The sequence below is a fragment of the Schistocerca americana genome, chromosome X (genome assembly GCF_021461395.2).
Source record: "Schistocerca americana isolate TAMUIC-IGC-003095 chromosome X, iqSchAmer2.1, whole genome shotgun sequence".
NCBI classification, from domain to species: domain Eukaryota; kingdom Metazoa; phylum Arthropoda; class Insecta; order Orthoptera; family Acrididae; genus Schistocerca; species Schistocerca americana.
In genome coordinates, this window is record NC_060130.1 from 713,031,877 (window position 1) to 713,051,834 (window position 19,958).

Consider the following 19,958-nt stretch of genomic DNA (forward strand, 5'->3'; position numbering starts at 1 on the left):
ACAATACCTATGGCCGAGCAGAGCTCACTATTTTAAACAGGATAGACCTGCTTGAAACTTCACTAATAGATGTTACTTCCTCAATATTTTCCTCACTAGGTTTAACAATAAACAACAGTTTTGGCATTAAAAAGGTCTCGCTAACACATATAGTGTGCGCATGGAACACACACACACACACACACACACACACACACACACACACACACACACACACACGGGGCTGGGGTGGGGAGGTGGGGGGGGGGGGGGGGGTGAGTGAGTAACCATGTTTATTGTCCTAAACAAAGGCCAAGTTGTCAACAAGGCACCTGTCCTAAAAACCAATTCAAAGAAAAGGTATAGTCAGAGAGTAGCACAGCACAAGACAGGAAGGAGTAATGCCACTGCACAGTGCCCCACACATATTCATGAAAGGGAAAGAGAATTATAAGCCCCTTTTGAGGGGGGGGGGGGGGGTGTGATGGGGTGGATGCATGACATCTTTGTTGCTCCAGCATATTTTATGATGTCATCTACACACCTTCCATTATGTATAAATTTGTTAAGTCTTTTCTTATCCATTTAAATCCAGCACAGAACATCCCCAGTAGCCGGCCAGGGTGGCCGAGCGGTTCTAGGCGCTACAGTCTGGAACCACGCGACCGCTACGGTCGCAGGTTCGAATCCTGCCTCAGGCATGGATGTGTGTGATGTCCTTAGGTTAGTTAGGTTTAAGTAGTTCTAAGTTCCAGGGGACTGATAACCTCAGATGTTAAGTCCCATAATGCTCAGAGCCATTTGAACCATCCCCAGTACATCCATCCATATGCCTGACCTAAACAGCGATTTTGTCAAAAATAAGTTTATTTTTTTCCTAAAACTACAGTCTTTCATTATCAGAATGAGAACATTTCATCTAGCTGTTATATATGAAGACGCTTCAGTGCTGAAGTACACCTATTATATACCTGCTGTTCTGATGATTTACTGAATATGGTAATAGAAAGTCCTTGGTGGAGTATAAATAATGGGGGGAGTAAAAGTAACAAATCACCACATAGTCTGTATGTCAAGTCATCGACAGGTACACAAACAAGAGTGAGAATGTTGCTAACTTTCAGACGAATCTTTCTTCAGAGCTAGTACAACACACACACACACACACACACACACACACACACACACACACACACATGCCTGCACAGCTATATTACCCTGGAAGACTACATTGTGCCAGCACTGCAGCTCAACTGGGGTGAGGAGAGTTGTGTATGGTTGAGTGGGTGAGTAGAGAAAGGATGTGGGAACTGAGACTGAGGGTTGGAGAAAGATGGTTAACAGCTGGGAGAGCTGGGCACTACACACACATAAAAAGAATGTGACAACAGTGAGATAGTTCTGGCTGTAAGCAGGAGTTGTGCACAGTGCACAATGATGTGGCAGAGTGGTTTGAAATGAAGAGACAGAACAGAGGAAGGAGGAACTGTGGAGAGGATAGTGTGAGTGCAAGAGGTGTGTAAACAACAGTGCAGTTCAGATTGCTGGTTCTGTTCTGAAGTAGACTGACATAACATATACATAAACTCTAATACCTCCATACCTACCCTGACCCACTCAATCATTTGACTTGGACATTTTATAACTGCTGAATTTGATTGCCTATGTTGGCAGACAGACAAACAGAAATGTCGAGAACTCGAAATTTTCTCAGAATTTGACACCATAAGCGAACTGAGAATACTTCGATCAAAACTGCAATTACGAAAGGCTTGACTGCTATTAGTGCTGCACTGCATGATGAATTGTATACATTTCCTCTGGACATTATACACAAGTTACATGTATCCATTCTGCAATAGACTGCAGTTTTATTATATGACATAGTGATCAACTCTGTGTAAATTATATTCATTCAATCATAAACTCCATGTTGTTTCTGTATTACAGTCAGTGACCAGTCACCGTACCCCATCCATTCCACAAAGCCCTTGTCTTCTTCACAGCAGCAGTGTTACAATATGACATTAGTAGTCCTCTGGCATGGTCAAAAACTCAGTGAACATGGTATTTAACTCCAACATGGAACTGTGGAATACACTGTGTGACATGATGGATTGTATGTTGAAGCCCCAACAAGTGTTCAATAAGATTGACACATAATGAAAATGGCATACAGGTGCCTCATCCCTTATTTTTCTTCTGCATTTAGAACCCAATCTGGCCAAAAATTCTTGCTAGATCTATATGTGGGTGCTTATATTGGCTGCCAGCTTCAATAGTTAAAGTAGTGGGAGAGGCTTGAGACTGCTGATCATGTCAATTGGGGTAGTTGTACCTACTATTCTTTGGGGGATTTCTGATTTTCCTTACAAAGCCAAAGGTTAAGTGCACTAATGTGGCGAACTGAACTACTATGTAATTTACAGGAGATGTCAGCACCTTACATATTCTTGGCAATTACAAGAGTTGACCACTTAAATGCTGTAGTGTGGATGTAGTAATCTGTGACCACATAGCTATCATCACTGTAATGAGAGTAAAGATTGTTAAAGAGGGGTGCTACGTATTACCTGCATAATCATTTCTAAATATTCATGTTTAGTAAAGAAGACATAGTAGATGTTTCACATGAATTTAAATGTATTATTCAACTTCCACGGTTTGATATTGAATGACAGAAAGATCCAAAACTGTTTGATAACAGTACCAGATAGCAGAAATAGCTGCAGTGCTGACTAAAAGGAAGGCAAACAATGGTGAACAAATAGTTGTTACTGTGTAGGAAAGCTGCACAAGTCATCTTCAAATGCATTTGAGAGACAAATTTTATCTCCGCACCTGCAGAAGACCTCTAAGAAGTCACACAGATATGACAAACCAGCCAATGGAGCACCACTGTATGTTCCGTTGCAATGAACTGGATATGAAATGGGTAACAATAAAATGAAGGCTCAAAGTCTACTTCTGTTTCCACACAATTCTTCTACTGAAGAAGACAGCATTATTGTTTCTCTGTTTTTAAGTTGAAAGCAAATCTATATGTATATTTACACTCCACAAGTCACAGCGCAGTGTGTGGCAGAGAGTACTTCTGGTACCACTATTGATTTCCTCTTTATCTGTTCCATTTGCAAATAGTATGTGGCAAGAACTGCTATTGATAAAGCTCTGTACAAGATCAAATTTCTCCAACTTTCTGTCATTTATTTCACAAAACATATGTGGAAGGAAGTCACACATTGTCCAACTCTTCTTGGAAAGTTTGGCAATAATCAAGAAACTGTCTTACAAGAGGTTTTTAAGCCACTTATGTTGTGGATGAATTACATTTCCTTAACACTTCGAGTGCCATGCCTGATATATTATGTTGTCTTCCATGTTGGAAAGAATGCCATGTTCAAAATATTATGAGCACATGACCTTAGTGAGGACTGCCTGTAACATCACGGGCATGACAGTCCTCACGAAGATGTTGTGCCAGTAATATTACGTGCATGGCATTCTTTCCAAGATGAAAGACAACATAATATTAAGGGCATGGCACACAAAATGTTAATACTGAACCTCAGTCTGGCATCTGCAATTCCTAAATGTAGTTTTATGTGATCATTTCCCTACAGATAGCTCAAAAAGGTGAGTACAAGGTATCTTACAGTAGTTACTGTTTCCAATTGCTTATCACCAATAATGTAGTTGCACAATAATGATTCTCTTTGTCTATTTATGTGCAATATGTTACATTTATTTATGTCCAGGGTCAACAGCCAAGTCTCTGCACCAATTATCGATTCTCTGCATTTCAACATATCCATCTAGCACTGCAAGCTTCATACGTATATCATCATCAGTAAACAGTGTCCTAGAGCTTCCAATGTTATCCACAAGTTCATTGTGTATGTTGTTAACAGTAACAGTCCAATAACATTCCCTTGGGATACTCTCGAAATTAACTTTACATCCATCAATTTCATCCTGTTGATAATGCGTTGAGTTATATCTGCTAGGAAGTACTGACTCCAGTCACAAATCTGGTCTGATACTCAGTAAGCTCATATTTTGTTCACTAAATGATAGTAAGGAACTGGACAGAATGTTCTCCAGGAGTCAAGGAACATGGCCTCAACCAGTGATTCTTTCTCTAGAGTGCTCTGGATTTTATGAATGAACAAGGAAATCCGAGTTTTTCATGATCTCTGCTTACGGGATCTATGTTGATTTTTATAGAGAGATTAATATAATGGAAAGAAACATTCCACGTGGGAAAAATTATATATAAAAACAAAGATGAGGTGACTTACCGAACAAAAGCGCTGGCAGGTCGATAGACACACAAACAAACACAAACATACACACAAAATTCAAGCTTTCGCAACAAACTGTTGCCTCATCAGGAGAGAGGGAAGGAGAGGGGAAGACGAAAGGAAGTGGGTTTTAAAGGAGAGGGTAAGGAGTCATTCCAATCCCGGGAGCGGAAAGACTTACCTTAGGGGGAAAAAAGGACAGGTATACACTCGCACACACGCACATATCCATCCACACATACAGACACAAGCAGACATGTCTGCTTGTGTCTGTATGTGTGGATGGATATGTGCGTGTGTGCGAGTGTATACCTGTCCTTTTTTCCCCCTAAGGTAAGTCTTTCCGCTCCCGGGATTGGAATGACTCCTTACCCTCTCCTTTAAAACCCACTTCCTTTCGTCTTCCCCTCTCCTTCCCTCTTTCCTGATGAGGCAACAGTTTGTTGCGAAAGCTTGAATTTTGTGTGTATGTTTGTGTTTGTTTGTGTGTCTATCGACCTGCCAGCGCTTTTGTTCGGTAAGTCACCTCATCTTTATAGAGAGATTTTCATTCTTCAAAAATGTGATATGTGCAGATATAAAACATGTTTTAAAATTCTGCTACATTGACATAATAACATACAATTATGAGCACCTGTCCAACAGTCTTCTTTGAAATCAGGAATGACCCGCACATTTTTTCAGATCACTCAGTAGCTTCCATTGCTCCCACAATCTACGATTAACTCCTGCTCAAATGGAAACAAGCCATTTCAGACAATCTCTATATAACCTCACAGATTTCTCATCCAGTTTAGTTGACTTGCCACTGTTGAGCGATTTTAGTTGACTTTCTATTCTGCAATAACTTATCTCAATAAAGAATGGTCAGAAACAGTCTGATATGCTTGTAAGGGTGTTGCAGGGTAAGTTGTGCTGAGAAATAACTGCTTAAAAAAAAATTCAATACGTTATTCAGTTTCCTAGTTAATCAGCATTGAAGTCAACCAATCAGGCCATTGCACACACAAATTTAAGCAGCCCATCAGTTATAATTGGTGTCAGTTGTTCTCATAGTGTAGATGATTGCGCACAAGACTGCTCAGCCTTTGGCTTGTGTTTGAGTGACACTACTGTCCCGTGTCCAATTTTTGTATCGTTCTCTTGATTGATTTTAAGAAACCAAACATAGCTTACATTTAGCGACACTGTCGTTGGTGTGGGCCACTTGAATCTGGGTGCACAACGGTCTGATTGGCTAATTTCAATTGTGATTAACTCAGAAACATATCAAGTTTTTTATTAACAATTAATTCTCGGCACAACCTACTCTGCAACACCCTTACAAGCTTTTCAGACTGCTTCTGGCCACCCTCCATATGCCATTACAGCACCGTGCAGTTGTTAAACACAAGAACTATTTTATAATCTTCCATGGTGAAACTATTTCTGAAAATAAATTCACATTTCGGTCTTCTCCCTGTCATCATTCATTTCAGTGTCAGTATGGTCACTGAGCATCTGAATAAATGATTTTGTTCCCTCTACTGACTTCATGTACATCCAAAAACTTTTTGTCAGGTCAGCTGGGCATCTAATTAACACGTTTGACCCACCTTTAATGCTTACCTTCACCCAGATTATTTCACATTTAGATTCTGTCATAGCATCACTAAACATTATCTAGTTCTTTACAGTAATAAATACACTGATCAGCCACAACATTATGAACACCTGCCTAATACCCAGTATGTCCAACTTTGGCACGGATAACAGTGGTGACATGTTTGGCCTGAAAGCAATGAGGCCTTGGTAGGTCTCTGAAGGAAGCTGACACCACATCTGCACACACAAGTCACCTTATTCCCATAAACTCCAGGTGGGGGAGGAGGAAAGGGGATAAGCTCTGATGCTACATTAATCACATTGTTTGATTGGGTTCAGATCTGGCAAGTTGGGGGCTCAGCACATCAACTGGATCTCGCCACTACGTTCCCCGAACCACTCCATAACACTCCTGGCATTGTGACATGGCACATTATATTGTTAAAAAATGCCACTGCCATCGGGACACATGATCATCATGGAGGGGAGTATGTGGTCTGCAACCAATGTACAATACTCCTTTGCTGTCATGGTGCCTTGCAGAAGCTCCACTAGACCCACGAACGCCCACATGAACGCTCCCCAGAGGATAACAGAGCTGCTGCCAGCTGGTCTCCATCCCACAGTACAGGTGTCAAGGAGACGTTCCCCTAGAAGACAACAGATTTATGCCCTTCCATCGGCATGATGAAGAAGGTATCGAGAATTGTCAGATCATGCAATGCTCTGCCACTACACCAAAATCCAGTGCCAGTGGTCACATGCCTATTTCAGTTATGTTGCTGTTGTCGTGGTGTTAACATTGGCACATGCATGGGTAGTTGGCTGTGGAGGGCCATGATTAGGAGTGTTTAGTGAAATGTGTGTTCAGACACATTTGTACACTGGCCAGTAGTTCTCCCCCTACCCTGTTTTACTAGCCTGTCCAGCCTACGATATCAAATATCTGTAATGAAGGGTGGCTGCCCAACCCCACAACGTCTGGATGTGGTTTCACTTTGATTTTGCCACGTGTTGAAGACACTCACCACAGCACTTCTCGAACACCTGACAAGTAATGCAGTTTCCAAAATGCTCATGCCAAGCCTCTGGGTCATCACAATCTGACCTCAATCTAACTTAGATAGACCGCATGCCTTCCCCATTCTACACACAGATATTACCAGCTCACTGATACTACATGTACTGTGCATGTGTCCGACTAGCAGTCATTCCTCACCAAGTGACGCTGCTATCGCCTGGACAGGTTTATACTGATAGTAGGTCGGTGGTCATAATGTTCTGGCTGATCAGTGTACATTGCCAAGATTGGTCACTAGTCTACATTTACAATATATATGCCATTCTGTATTTAGAATTTCACCACTATTCGCTCCTGGCTTCAGTCAGCTTTCTGTTCCTGATTCTATACGGCCATTATTACCTTCTATAAGGATTCAGAAATCTCTCTCTACAGAACTGGAAAGCAAGTAAAATCTCTAAATGAGTGCAAAGTACCTGGACTTAGCTGAATTCCTCTTACATTATTTGTGACAATCTGATTAACAATAACTCTTGAAGCAATTTTTTAAATTTTAACACAATCCATACTCTATTCTCAGTCTGGAACAAGATTTTCATATGTTAGGAAGGTCAATAACACCATACAGCTCATTGCTGTATGAAATATTCATTCCTTTTTTAGTAGCTTTTACCTTTTAAATCATCATTTTAGAGTTACGTCTTTCTGTCTGAAATGTGTCATGCATGTTAAATTGGGAGACAGAAATAGCCACTACTTTTCAAATCTGCTTATGTTTATGATGTTGAACCAAGAAAAAAAAGTCCCACTAACTTCACAATAAAGAAAAGACAGGTTTCATGTGACAAAATTAAATGAAATAAATCATACTTGTTTACTACACCCTCACAGAGAGCTTAAAGCAAGTTTGAAACTAATCACACTCAAGCACCATGATAGTAATGGTTGTTGACTACATCTGATGCTTGTTCTGAGTTTATTCAAACATGCAAAACCAAACACAATCAATTTGTCTCTGGCATTAACTATGGCGACATAAATGACACTTTTATGTGCCATAATACAAACAGAAACTCACTAAACATACCTTTCTTTTAGGAGGTCTGGCTCCGTCTGTTATAATCTAGAATAAATGGGAGTAATACCACTTTAAAAATACCTTAGGCTAACTGACCCAGCTAGTAGTACCTTCTAGTTGTCTCTTGTCACAGTTACAGTGAAGGCTCCAACGGTCTATGAGGGAAAAAGGATCAGATCACCAATACAACTCATACAGCAGAGAAAATATCCCCCTCTGTTGGGGGTGGTACATAGAGACACTTCAGCCTGGGGGAAGGTAGCATTTCCTCCAGTAGCTGACAGAAATCAAAGAGATTTGTATGGCAGCTGTGATCACTACCTGCAAATGTGGTCAAGACAACTTTCAAGTCTGCACTACTGCGACATGAAAAGTAATAGGAAACATTTACATTATCTTTTCCCGGTACATGCATGTCTCTACTAAAAGTTAGTAAAATAGTCTGACAGTTCACATCTATGGTCAGAGACTACTAAAGATATATAACAGCGCAAGAGAGAATTTCAATGAGTGTGAGAACATAGAATATTAAATTCTATGGTAGCGTCGGAAATTAGAAAATCTAAAGGCAGAGATATAAAGGGTGCATACAGATACTTTGGGAATTATATATACGAAGACAGTAACTTGTACTTGAAAGAACAGTTACTGTTGATGACCGTGCAGCTGTTCCCTGGAATAAATGATGACTAACTGAAAACCTCAGCTGCTGACAGGTGTTGTTGATATATCTTGATGTGGACAGCTGAAAATGTGTGCCCCGACCGGGACTCGAACCCGGGATCTCCTGCTTACACGGCATACGCTCTATCCATCTGAGCCACCGAGGACACAGATGAATAGCGCGACTGCAGGGACTTATCCCTTGCACGCTTCCCGTGAGACTCACATTCCCAACTTTCCACAACTGTCAATGTTTTCCTCCCCATCGTTGTTGACAGACCCCAAAAATGTTCATGCCATCAAATCATGTCCAGCTTGTAGCCACAGCATCAATGGCATCACTGCCCCTTCTGCCCTTTCTGTAATGTAATCTGTTTCACATGCTGCTAACCAGGGCACCTCACAACTGTCTGCCTTAGCCAGCATGCATCAACAATTTTGGCCATTCATAGGATGGCAGTGGATACCCAGTTGGACACAGGCGTGGTTGTGTCTCTGATTAATGAGGACATATCCTGGTGCACTGGCTTGCCACAACTGCAGTCTCCGTAGAGTAAAGCGATGACATACAACAGCCAGTTGATTCCATTGTGTGGTTAAATCATCATTCAAGTTAAGTAAGTCAATTCTTGGACAACAACTAACATTTTTGGTTTAGATGATTTTGCACTGTTTGGTTTTCAAACTCAGGACCAGGTAAATTTGGTTTCACCTGTGATCCCATTCATGAAACTTGTGTTGTGTGCAAAAGTTAGGCAGCTGTCTGGATCTACATTAAGTCGAGCAACAAGGTTCCAGGACCACATTTCCTTAAAGCAATCGGCAATGCCCAAGTTCTGTGGGGCTTCTCCCATGCCTCTCACTGTGTGCGAGCAAGTTAAAGCAGAACTAGATAGGTTGGAAAATGTGGGTGCTCTGTCACTAGCATCATATAGCCAATGGGCTACATATACGGTCATGGTTCAGAGACCTTATGGATTACTTCATATTTGTGGTGACTGTAAGTGTATTGTTGAAGCTCAAGCAAATGTTGATTTGTGTTCACTTCCTCAACAGGAGAAACAGTTGGCTAAATTTGTTGGGGGCCAATATTTTTCAAAGATAGATCTCACTGACGTCTACTTTCAACTTCCTTTAGATGATCAGATGAAACAGTTGTTAGTGCTTAATACACCATGTGGTATTTATTGTTATAATACGTTGCCATTCAGGGTTGCAAGTACTCCTGCCATATTTCAGAGATATCTTGAGCAACTCATCCAGGGTATTACCAGCTGTGTTGATTATTCAAGGTATCCCCAACTGTGTTGTTTATTTAAACGGATCGCTAGTTACTGGGACTACGCAGGAGCTGCACCTGCACAATCTATAGAGTTGTCTGAGTGGCTCCAGGCCAATGGTCTTCCTTGTCACCTCGACAAATGTAGTTTCTTTTTGTTGAGTGTGAAGTACTTGCATCATATATAAGCCAAGATGGGCTCACCCCAATTCAGGATCATGTTGCTGCAACTGTTCACTTACAGGTTACTAAGAACCTCACAGAACTACATCCATTTGTTGGCAAAGCAAATAATTATGCCAGGTTTATCCCAAATGTAGCCAACATTTCCCATCTGCTTAATCAACTGTATAAAAAGGGTATTAAATCTGAGAGATCAGAGGCATGTCACAAGCCTTCCATGCAACTTAAAAAGTGGCTTAGGTCGGCCCCTTGTTAACTGCATTCCGTCAAGGCATGGGATGCATCGGACTGTGACGTGGGTGTTGCGCTGTTTCACAAATACACTGACGACACAGAACAGCACACTCAATTGGCATCCGAAGTATTAAATGTGGCACACAGAAATTATTTGCAAATTGAGGAGGTGGGGTTGGCCATCGTAGTAGTGTCCGGAAGTTTCACATGTTCCTCTATGGTGCAAATTTTGACCTCATCACCAATCACAAGCCTCTTATCTTATTGTTGTGAGCACTGCTCATCAGTAACTATACCTATGAGATCCACTATCGCCTCACAACACAGAACTAAAATGCAGACATGCTTTCCTGGTTGTCATGTGGCCCAGATGCCAAATCTGATACACATGAGGCACTGAGTTTTGTCTTAGATTCAAACCAGCAACACACCCTTGGCAGATGCCCAATAACAGCACATAAAGTAGTGGCAGAATGGGCCTGTGATCTGCTCCTCCGCAGAGTGTTGCCTGCTGTATGAAGGGGGTGGCCAGAGCATTTGCTTAATGATGCCTACCTGGAATGGCGCAATTATTTTTCCTTACAGCACAGGCTTAACGTCACTGATGGGGTCACTTTGCTGGCTACAGATGATGAATGCTGTGTGGTAATTCAATCCACACTCTTCTCCTGCATACTGCAGCTCCTCCACTCTGTACAATGGGGAATTTGCAGAATGAAGACAATAGTGCAACATCATATGTTTTGGCCTGGGATTGACGTCACCTCTGAACGCACTATCTGGAACTGCCATTCCTGTGCCCACAACCCGTCCACCCCAGTGCAGCATTTTAACCCTTGGCCATTTCCTGACAAGACCTGGCAAAGGGTACATGTTGATTTTGCTGGTCTATTCAGGTGAGTTATGTGCTTGCTTGTTGTTAATGGCCTCTCTAACTTCCCACATGGCTACAACTATTATTAAAGCTACTATCCGCACCCTTTCATTATATCTGTGATGGAGGGGGGCTCTTCCACTGCGGTTTCTGACAACAGCACTCCATTCACTGCATCGGCATTTCAGGATTTTTGTCAGCGCAATGGCATTGAGCACCTGACCACTACTCCGTTCCATCCCATGTCCAATTTGGAAGTTGAGTCCATATTACTGAGTGGGTGCCCCTGTCTAGGCTTGTACTTTCGACCAGAACCCCAGGTAGACCCAAGGTGGTGTCATCAGCAAGAGGGGAAGGCAGATGTTTGAGGTTGAGGTTGGCCAGGAGCAGCTGGTCTGGCACTGGAATTGGCTCTGTCTGCAACTGTAACATACAGCCCCCCACCTCCGACTACAACCTCTGCCCTCATGTTAGGCATCAGCAGGAAGTCGATCATGACCAGTGTTGGGAATCGATGGAGGTTGAACTCCTTCCTGCCCCTACACCACTTTTGGCTCAAATCAGCTGCCCTCTTCCCTTGCCATCAGTGGACACTGAGCATTAACAACTTGTGGTGACCATGGAGACCGATCCATTGGTCTGATCTCCATGACTTCTGGTTCACACTGCCCCACATGCTGGCCAGTGCTGCACTCAGACTCCGGTGATCAGCGAGGATGCTCACAGACGGTGCCCCCTCCGCCCCAGCCATCCACGATAGAGACACACTGTGGGAGCCTTTGGCAGGCATTCCTACATTCCATTTTCCCCTCCCTCAAATGAAATCGGCAACCGCCAAATCACTTTTGACCCTGTTTTCCAATTAAAATGGGGAGGGATTTAGTATCTGAGGGTGATTGGGATTCCTCACATAGCCTGAGTATCGACAGAGAGAACACATCAGAGTGACTCAAGCTCTAGAAGACAGCTGCAGCTACCTGCTCGTGCAGGGTGCAGCTGCCCCGGCAATTACATGAGGTGACACCACCATCTGACAAGTGTTTACCGATATACCACTGCCCAGCAATTGATGCCAATCTCTTGCTAGGCACTGAAGTCTTACGTACACATCACTGGACAGCAGAGTATTTTGACCTTGCCAGATTAATGTTTTGTGATTTGGACTATTCCCTGGATTGTGGTAAATGCTTCGATGACTCGACTATGCTCTAGACTCGTGTTGGTTATTAATTCACCTCGTAATCTCCACTGTCAGTCACCACAAGAATCACCTGTTTCATTTCACCACAAGAATCGCCTGTTTCATTCTGCTGGTCTCCTCGTTATTATCAATCCAAGTAATGATAAATTATGTTCCTACCTATGCAGAGTAGGATAGAAAAAGAGGGTCAGGTAGATATGAAGAGAAGGAGGGGCACGTGAGAAGCAATCTGAGCATTGCAACCAATAAAAGCAGAAAGATTTGGAGGAGAACTGGATCTTATATTTCGTCCATTGTTTTGGAGAAGGTCATTAATAATATGGAATGGAATGAAATCTTTTCGGTTCTTAGGCATTGTGGTACAAGGTACAGGGATAGAAGGGTAATCCATTCACTGTCCATGTTTAGTTTATTGAAAGAATAATGAGGAACTGAAGGCCTATTTCAATGTGGGAGTTCTTTGTCAAAGAGAGGAAACATCATAACAAAGTTCGCTAGTGACACAGCAGTGGTCACAAAAAGTGAATGGGAATTTGGATAGGTGTTTAATGAAACAGAAATGTGCTTGCTGATGATTACGAGGATACTTCAAGAAGTTAATACCTTTGACAAAAAACAGGGTGGGTATTTGAATGTGCACATATGCATTGGAAGTGTAGTTTGTTTTTCTGTTGTTTGTAGAATTCTTCCTGAGATGCATAGTTTTGTAGTGAGTAATATATATATATATATATATATATATATATGTGTGTGTGTGTGTGTGTGTGTGTGTGTGTGTGTGTGTGTGCTAACACCTTTGGAAAAGAGGGAAATGTTGTTTCAATGTGGTGAAACAGATCTGAAAAACTCAACCAGGAAATGCCAGACCGTCTCTGATGGAGGAATCTCCAACCACTGCAAGCTTTGGTATTGTCTGATAGATGCATTACCGAACAACTGGCAGAGAGACTGGTATTAGCACAGGATCAATGCACAAAATACTGCATGATGCACTGCACATGACAAAATTGGCATCCTCAGGGGTCCCTTGTTTGTTGACATTGATTCAAAGCAAGCAGCAAATGACACCTGGGGCAAGAATGTTGAGAACATGCAAGAACAAGAGTGATGGGTTTTTCAGCCATCTGATCACAACTGACATGTGTTGGATTCATTATTACCATACCAAAATGAAAGAAAGGAGTAAACAATGGAAACACAGAACCCATTCCATCAAAGAAGGCAAGATGCAGTCATTTTCAAGGAATGTATTTCTGACTGTCCTTTGCAGTTTTTGAGCAGTCATCCTCAGAGACTATGCAAGAAAAGGACAGACCAATATTGCGGCACTACCAAATTCTTCTGAGCAATCTGGTGCCCGAGATCAAGCAGAAGAGGTAAGAAATGATAGTAAAAGATATGTGGCTCCTACTGACACTGCTCAAGGAGTTGTAAGTTCTTTGTTGACTCCTAAGATACAAAATGATAACAATAATTTCCACATTTTCTGGATCTGGGGCCCAGCGATTACTTCCTCTTTTAAGGGGACCAGGTCGAAAAAAATCGATTTTCGGTTTTCATCATATTTCGATAGATTAAGGTTTTATTTAAGTACTCCGAAAAGGATTTTGCTGAAAAAAAATTTTTTTTTGAGCATTTAGAGAGCATTTTCCGACCACCTGTGTTTATGTGCCACATCCATTTTTCTGCATATATATTTTAGATCTTTATATCCCCTACATTGTACGCAAGGTTTTTTTTCTTTTCTTTTTTTTTTTTTTTTTCTTCTCCCGAGTGTGTTGGCTATCCTTGGAATGCAACGGTCGGTATTCTTTTGTTTCTGCTGTTTGTAAACAACACGCTTTCGAACAGGCGGTTAGTTTTGTTCAAGTGTAATTGCGAGTAGTTGTTATACTTACGTTCGCAGTACTTGTTTACGTGTGTTTTGTTGTGTTTATTGCAGATGACGAAACGTAAAGGCATTTTCAAGAAACGACAATTTAGAGGAATAAACTTTAGAAAGCTTTCTGTACAAGAGGTTATGTCACCTGGCAACGATGTTTCTAATTGTAATTCTTCAACAAGTGCACCATCAAAGAAGCTCTCACCACTTCATGGGAGTTACAATGAATTTACTGTAAGTGACAAGGGGTGCAGTAACATCATTATAAATTTGATAATATTATCAGATGTGATTTCAAAATTTGTACAATGTAGACAGTGTGGTGAGTCACAGAGTGTGAAAATTTGTGAGAGTGCCAGTGGGAGAAAAGGCCTAGCAATTTCTTTGGATTTAATTTGCATTAAATGCTCAGCTGTGATTTCATTTATGAGTTCTTCAAAACCAGATGCAAGTGGCCCTTATGAAATCAATACTAGATTAGTTTATGCCCTACGATCCATTGGTAAGGCCATGGCTGCAGGGAGAACATTTTGTTCAGTGATGAACTTACATCAACCACCAAATAAATTTGAAAAACTGACTACAATATTAGAGAAAGTTGTATGTGAGGTCAGTGAGGAAAGCATGAAACTGGCTGCTAGGGAAGCAGTGGAAGAAAATGACGGATGTTCGGGTATTGCAGTTGCACTTGATGGAAGTTGGCAGAAAGGAGACATACTTCTCTGAATGGAGTAGTGACTGCAACGAGTGTAGACACCGGTAAAGTGTTACATGTGGAGATAATGTCTAAATATAGCAAATGTTGTAAAGTCAATGAACATAAAGAACACAACTGTGTGGCTAATTTTAGAGGAACAAGTGGTGGTATGGAAGTTCATCGGTCTGTAGAAACAAGAGGCGTACGGTACACCAAATATTCGGGCGATGGTGACAGTAAGGCATAAAACAATGTGGTGAACTCTAAGCCATACGGAGATGCCATTTTTAGGAAAATAGAATATGTAGGCCATGTTCAAAAACGTTTGGGAACAAGGCTGAGAAAACTAACTGCTGATATGAGAGGAAAAAAATTAGAAGGTGGACAACTGTTGACCGGACAAGGTCAGTTAACTAAAACTGAAATAGAAAACTTGCAGATATACTATGGGGAGGCAAGTAGGAGAAATAAAGAAAATCTGGAGGCAATGAAAAGAGAAGTTTGGGCCATGTTCTTCCATAAGTCCTCTACTGATGATAAACCATGTCGTGGATTGTGTCCATCAGGAGAAAATTCGTGGTGCAAATACAATAAACACAATAAGGCTCAGGCAACTGGAGAATCTTATTCTCAGCAGTACTCTCTTCCTGCTGCTGTTATTACAGCAATTAAACCTATTCTCAGAGACTTGTCTCATCCTGACCTTCTAAGGAAATGTCTGCATGGGCAGACACAGAACCTAAATGAATGTTTCAACAGCATAATTTGGAACCGCCTTCCTAAAACTGTATTTGTAGGCATGCATACAATGAAACTAGGAGTTCATGACACTGTTATTACATTCAATTGTGATAATATTTGAAAGTGTTGGGTACTGAAAAAGCTGGGAATTAATCCTGGTGAAAATATGATCATTGGGCTGCAACATTGCGATAAAATGAGGACAGCCAATGTAGACAGGTCTGCATCTAATATGGTCAAGAAAGCTAGACAAACATCCAGGAAGGTGAAAAAGAAGCTGGAAGACCTGCTAGAGGCCAAAGAAGGGCCATCATATGCAGCAGGACAGTTTTAATTAACTGTAAGTAACAAATTTCAAAAGTTTTTTTCTTTAAAGTCAATCTCCCACAAACTAAAATTTTCAGTACATATGCCCCATTATATCACAAACTATGATAGATAAATGAATGAAATTTTCGGAGAGACTATGTAACATAAATGCCACCTCTGATATTACATTCATTAATATTCCCCCATTAGGAAGTTCACAAAAAAATATTTTCTGCAGAAAAAACTCAATATTTTTTGTTAATAAATTTTAAAAAGTATTTCTTAAAAACTATAAAATAGATAAAGTATATTTTAGTACAGTTGACTCTATTAGCATCATGAAACACACAGTAAAAATATTAAGGTCCTGAATCAAAGTTTTTTTTAGAAATGGGTCAAATACTTGCCTAAATTAACATGGGTTAGATACGCAGGGTGTGGTCCCCTTAATAACAGAAGGAACCATTGTCATGATTAAGAGGGGATTGCTGCAATAGAAAACATTTTTCCACAATGACATTGTGGGCTTCTGCGGCCATGGCATATGACAGGTTGTACATTGCAGGGAAAATGTGTAAACTTGCAGGAATACCTAGCAGAGAAGAACTAATGAATATGGGAAAGTTGAGATTTCTATCTTTATTTTTTCCCCACCTGTATGAATCAATTGTATGAATGCCCCTCATCTCATAGATATAAACAAAAACAAAATTAAGCTAACGGTGTGTGCAGCGAGTAGACATACTGGACAGATAAACATAAAATTTAGTCAAGAAACTCTTGAACAGGGGATGTACTTTGCTAGCTCACAAGTATAACAGATAAAGAAAAAATATGCAAAAAAGTTTTAGTAACAAGAACTGTAAAAGGTAAAATGACTTTCTAAGACTTCACATAATGATGGCCAGGCAAATGCCATGTCATTTTGACTTTCAGAAACATTTTAGTCACAGTTATGCATTATGATTTAATCACTTACACATGTGTTTGTAGACTATCTGTTCAGACATTTAACTGGAGTGAGGATTTCTAGTCTAGTAGAAATAAATACATAGTTTAGAATGGAGAATCAACTTTAGTAATGAATGGGAAACTGGTCAAAAAATTTGAAATGGCACCAAACATAAGCATGTAGGACCAAAAAAATAAAATAAAATAACCACTCACAGCAGACACCAGGTTAATACTGCATAGTGCTGCCTCTGGCCTCAACAGTGACCTCCAATTCAGATAAACTACCCTGAATCATAAACCCAATCCAATGATTGCTTGTAGAGTGCAATTGCACAAGTTTACACTAGACTTAAGAGGAATTTTTGTTTTGATATATATATATATATATATATATATATAATATGATTTCTTTGCCTACAAATTACACGTGGGATTCTCCCCACTATGACATTCAAATGAAGTGCTTCTGAGGCTCTATTCAATGGCTAAATGATGTCATCTGTTCATTTAAAACAACTTTGTTCGTGACTACTGTGAACACAGTTCTTTTCAAGACATATACAACTATTGCAATCAGCAGCTTATTACTGAAGTTGCATCTACCGAGACACTCCACATATTTCTGTTTTTGGCTACCATACTTGTTCCCATTACAAGTTTTCAACAGTTTACTACGTTCTCATAAGTGAACTGTTGTCCACTGTAAACTGTCACATGACCACCCTCAGTATTAATACTATCCATATGCAAGTCCTGTAATACTACCACTCACTCAGTGCTTTCCAAATGTGATATGATCACAAAAAGTTACACAGTGTGAAGAAACAACAGCATTCCATAAGTATACTTTAGCAAATGAAAACTACTGACATCAAAAGTACATTCTGAGTTTGATCAACCATCTTTTGTTCTTCCACTTGAGTTTAATGATGGATTTTACAAATGTTTTCAAAAGGATGCCGTAACGAGACAACAGTTATCACAGCAAGAATCATCCACGCAAAAGGAATAACACCATCACATTAATGCTGAAAATTCTTCAACACAAATCATTGCACTTTAACATAATTTTCTTCATGATAACATCATTTTTCTTTCCGAGTTATAGCTATAAATGAAATCAGTATGTCATATTACATAACCAAAACATTATAAGTAGCATTTATTTAATTTCTCTGCACGAGTCCCACAAATCTCATTTTATTACAAGCTCCTGTTACCTTATTTGCAAGACCTACTTCCAGATCACAACATTCTATGGATAAATCACATTCACAACATTTCAATTTAATTACTGTATGAATAACATACCTGGCTTAGAACAGATATGTGATCAACACTATAATCATCAGCAAGTGAGCGCATGAACCTATTGCACAGGCAAGATTTGCCGACTCCAGCTTGTCCTTTATCCTTCTCTGTGCCTGACAACCCCACAACAGACACATTAAAACCACGCATGGCCTCCGTCTTCTTGGCCATGCTTCAGTGTCTGACCATTGCATAAATTACAGTCTGAACTGAAAAATACAAAAATTCGTACTTTATGTTTTTTCTTAGAATTATTTCATAGAAATACATGGAAAAATTATTTTACAGACATTATAAAACTAATTTCAAACTCAAGCTCAAACTGAAATATCTGCTCAACAACTCCTCCTACAACATGTTTAATAATACAATGTGTGTGTGGAGGAGGGGGGGGGGGGGGATGGGAAGGGCAGCTGTAGCGAGGGGGGTCGGAAGAGGTGGTTGGCATGTGAGGAAGTAAGACAGATATATTGCATTACCGATAAAGTTAAGAAAAAACCATAAAAATAACTAAATGTATCTTATAATTACTGTAAAAGGCAATTACGTAAATCATCAGCATGTTGGGATATTTTTCACTGAGAAAGTGTATTACATTCATCAACTAACTGAAAAGTCCCACATTAGAGTGAGCGATTGCAATTACGATCCACAGAACATGCAAATAATTAACAATAAATTCATATAAATGAAGTGGAGCATCTTGAATTAGAGCAAAGAAAACGTAAGTGTATGTAACAGTCAACTAGCGTTTAAATTTCAACACTGAAAGTGGTAACACAATTGGAACTGAGAAACGGAGACAACTGTTAGTTCCATGTTTTAACACTGCATGGATGGCATAGGGTAGAAAGCATTTTCTGAAGATCCACATTATCACTTTGTAAACAGAACAAGTGGTTACAGAAAATGAGACTTGATATACAAGTTACCCGACAACTTCCTAGCAAATATGACCTAACATATTAGCCACAGCTAATAAATTAACTGCAAAACATTCACTCAAAGACTACTTACACAATGACATCTGAAACCAGTCTGCTTACAAAACTCTCGTTCAGTCCATTCCTGGTAATGGTTGTTTGACTAAGATTAACAGAAGAGAGCAATGGGGGGGGGGGGGGGCGGGCATGGAGGGGGAGATGGAGAGAGGCGGGATGGAGAGAGGCGGGATGGGGAGAGGCGGGATGGAGAGAGGGGGACATGGTGGGTGGATGGAGAGAGGGGGGCATGGTGGGTGGATGGAGAGAGGGGGGCATGGTGGGTGGATGGAGAGGGTGGGGGATGGAGATGGGGAGAGGGGGAGGGAGGGAGAGGGGGAGGGAGTCGCTTTTTTAAGGAAGAATGGTTAGCGTATACCAATCCATCAATATTGTGTACAAATAGACAAAGATGGGGATGTAACTCAACTAAATCAGTCATGGATTTTTAAGGCACTCAATTGAAATAGTTTGTAAACACTAATGAACACATACAGTGTCAAAGACCAGATGCAGATTTGAGCACTTCATCTGGAATAAGTGTCTAATGTTGGGGGGTTGTTTGGGGAAAGAGACCAAACAGTGAGGTCATCGGTCTCATCGGATTAGGGAAGGACAGGGAATGAAGTCGGTCGTGGCCTTTCAAAGGAACCATCCCGACATTTGCCTGGAGCGATTTAGGCA

The 19,958-nt window shown here is 40.6% G+C and overlaps 1 protein-coding gene across 4 annotated transcripts in view; it reads right to left on the reverse strand.

Annotated features, from left to right (window-relative positions):
• LOC124554685 (rho GTPase-activating protein 190) overlaps positions 1–19,958 on the reverse strand; it is a 278,320-nt gene that overhangs the window by 230,078 nt on the left and 28,284 nt on the right. For all 4 annotated transcript variants that reach the window (XM_047128306.1, XM_047128305.1, XM_047128304.1 and 1 more), the window contains exon 2: positions 18,295–18,503. In XM_047128306.1, coding sequence (XP_046984262.1) covers positions 18,295–18,465 — 171 coding nt within the window. In that variant the 5' untranslated portion in view covers positions 18,466–18,503. The remainder of the gene's footprint in view (positions 1–18,294; positions 18,504–19,958) is intronic.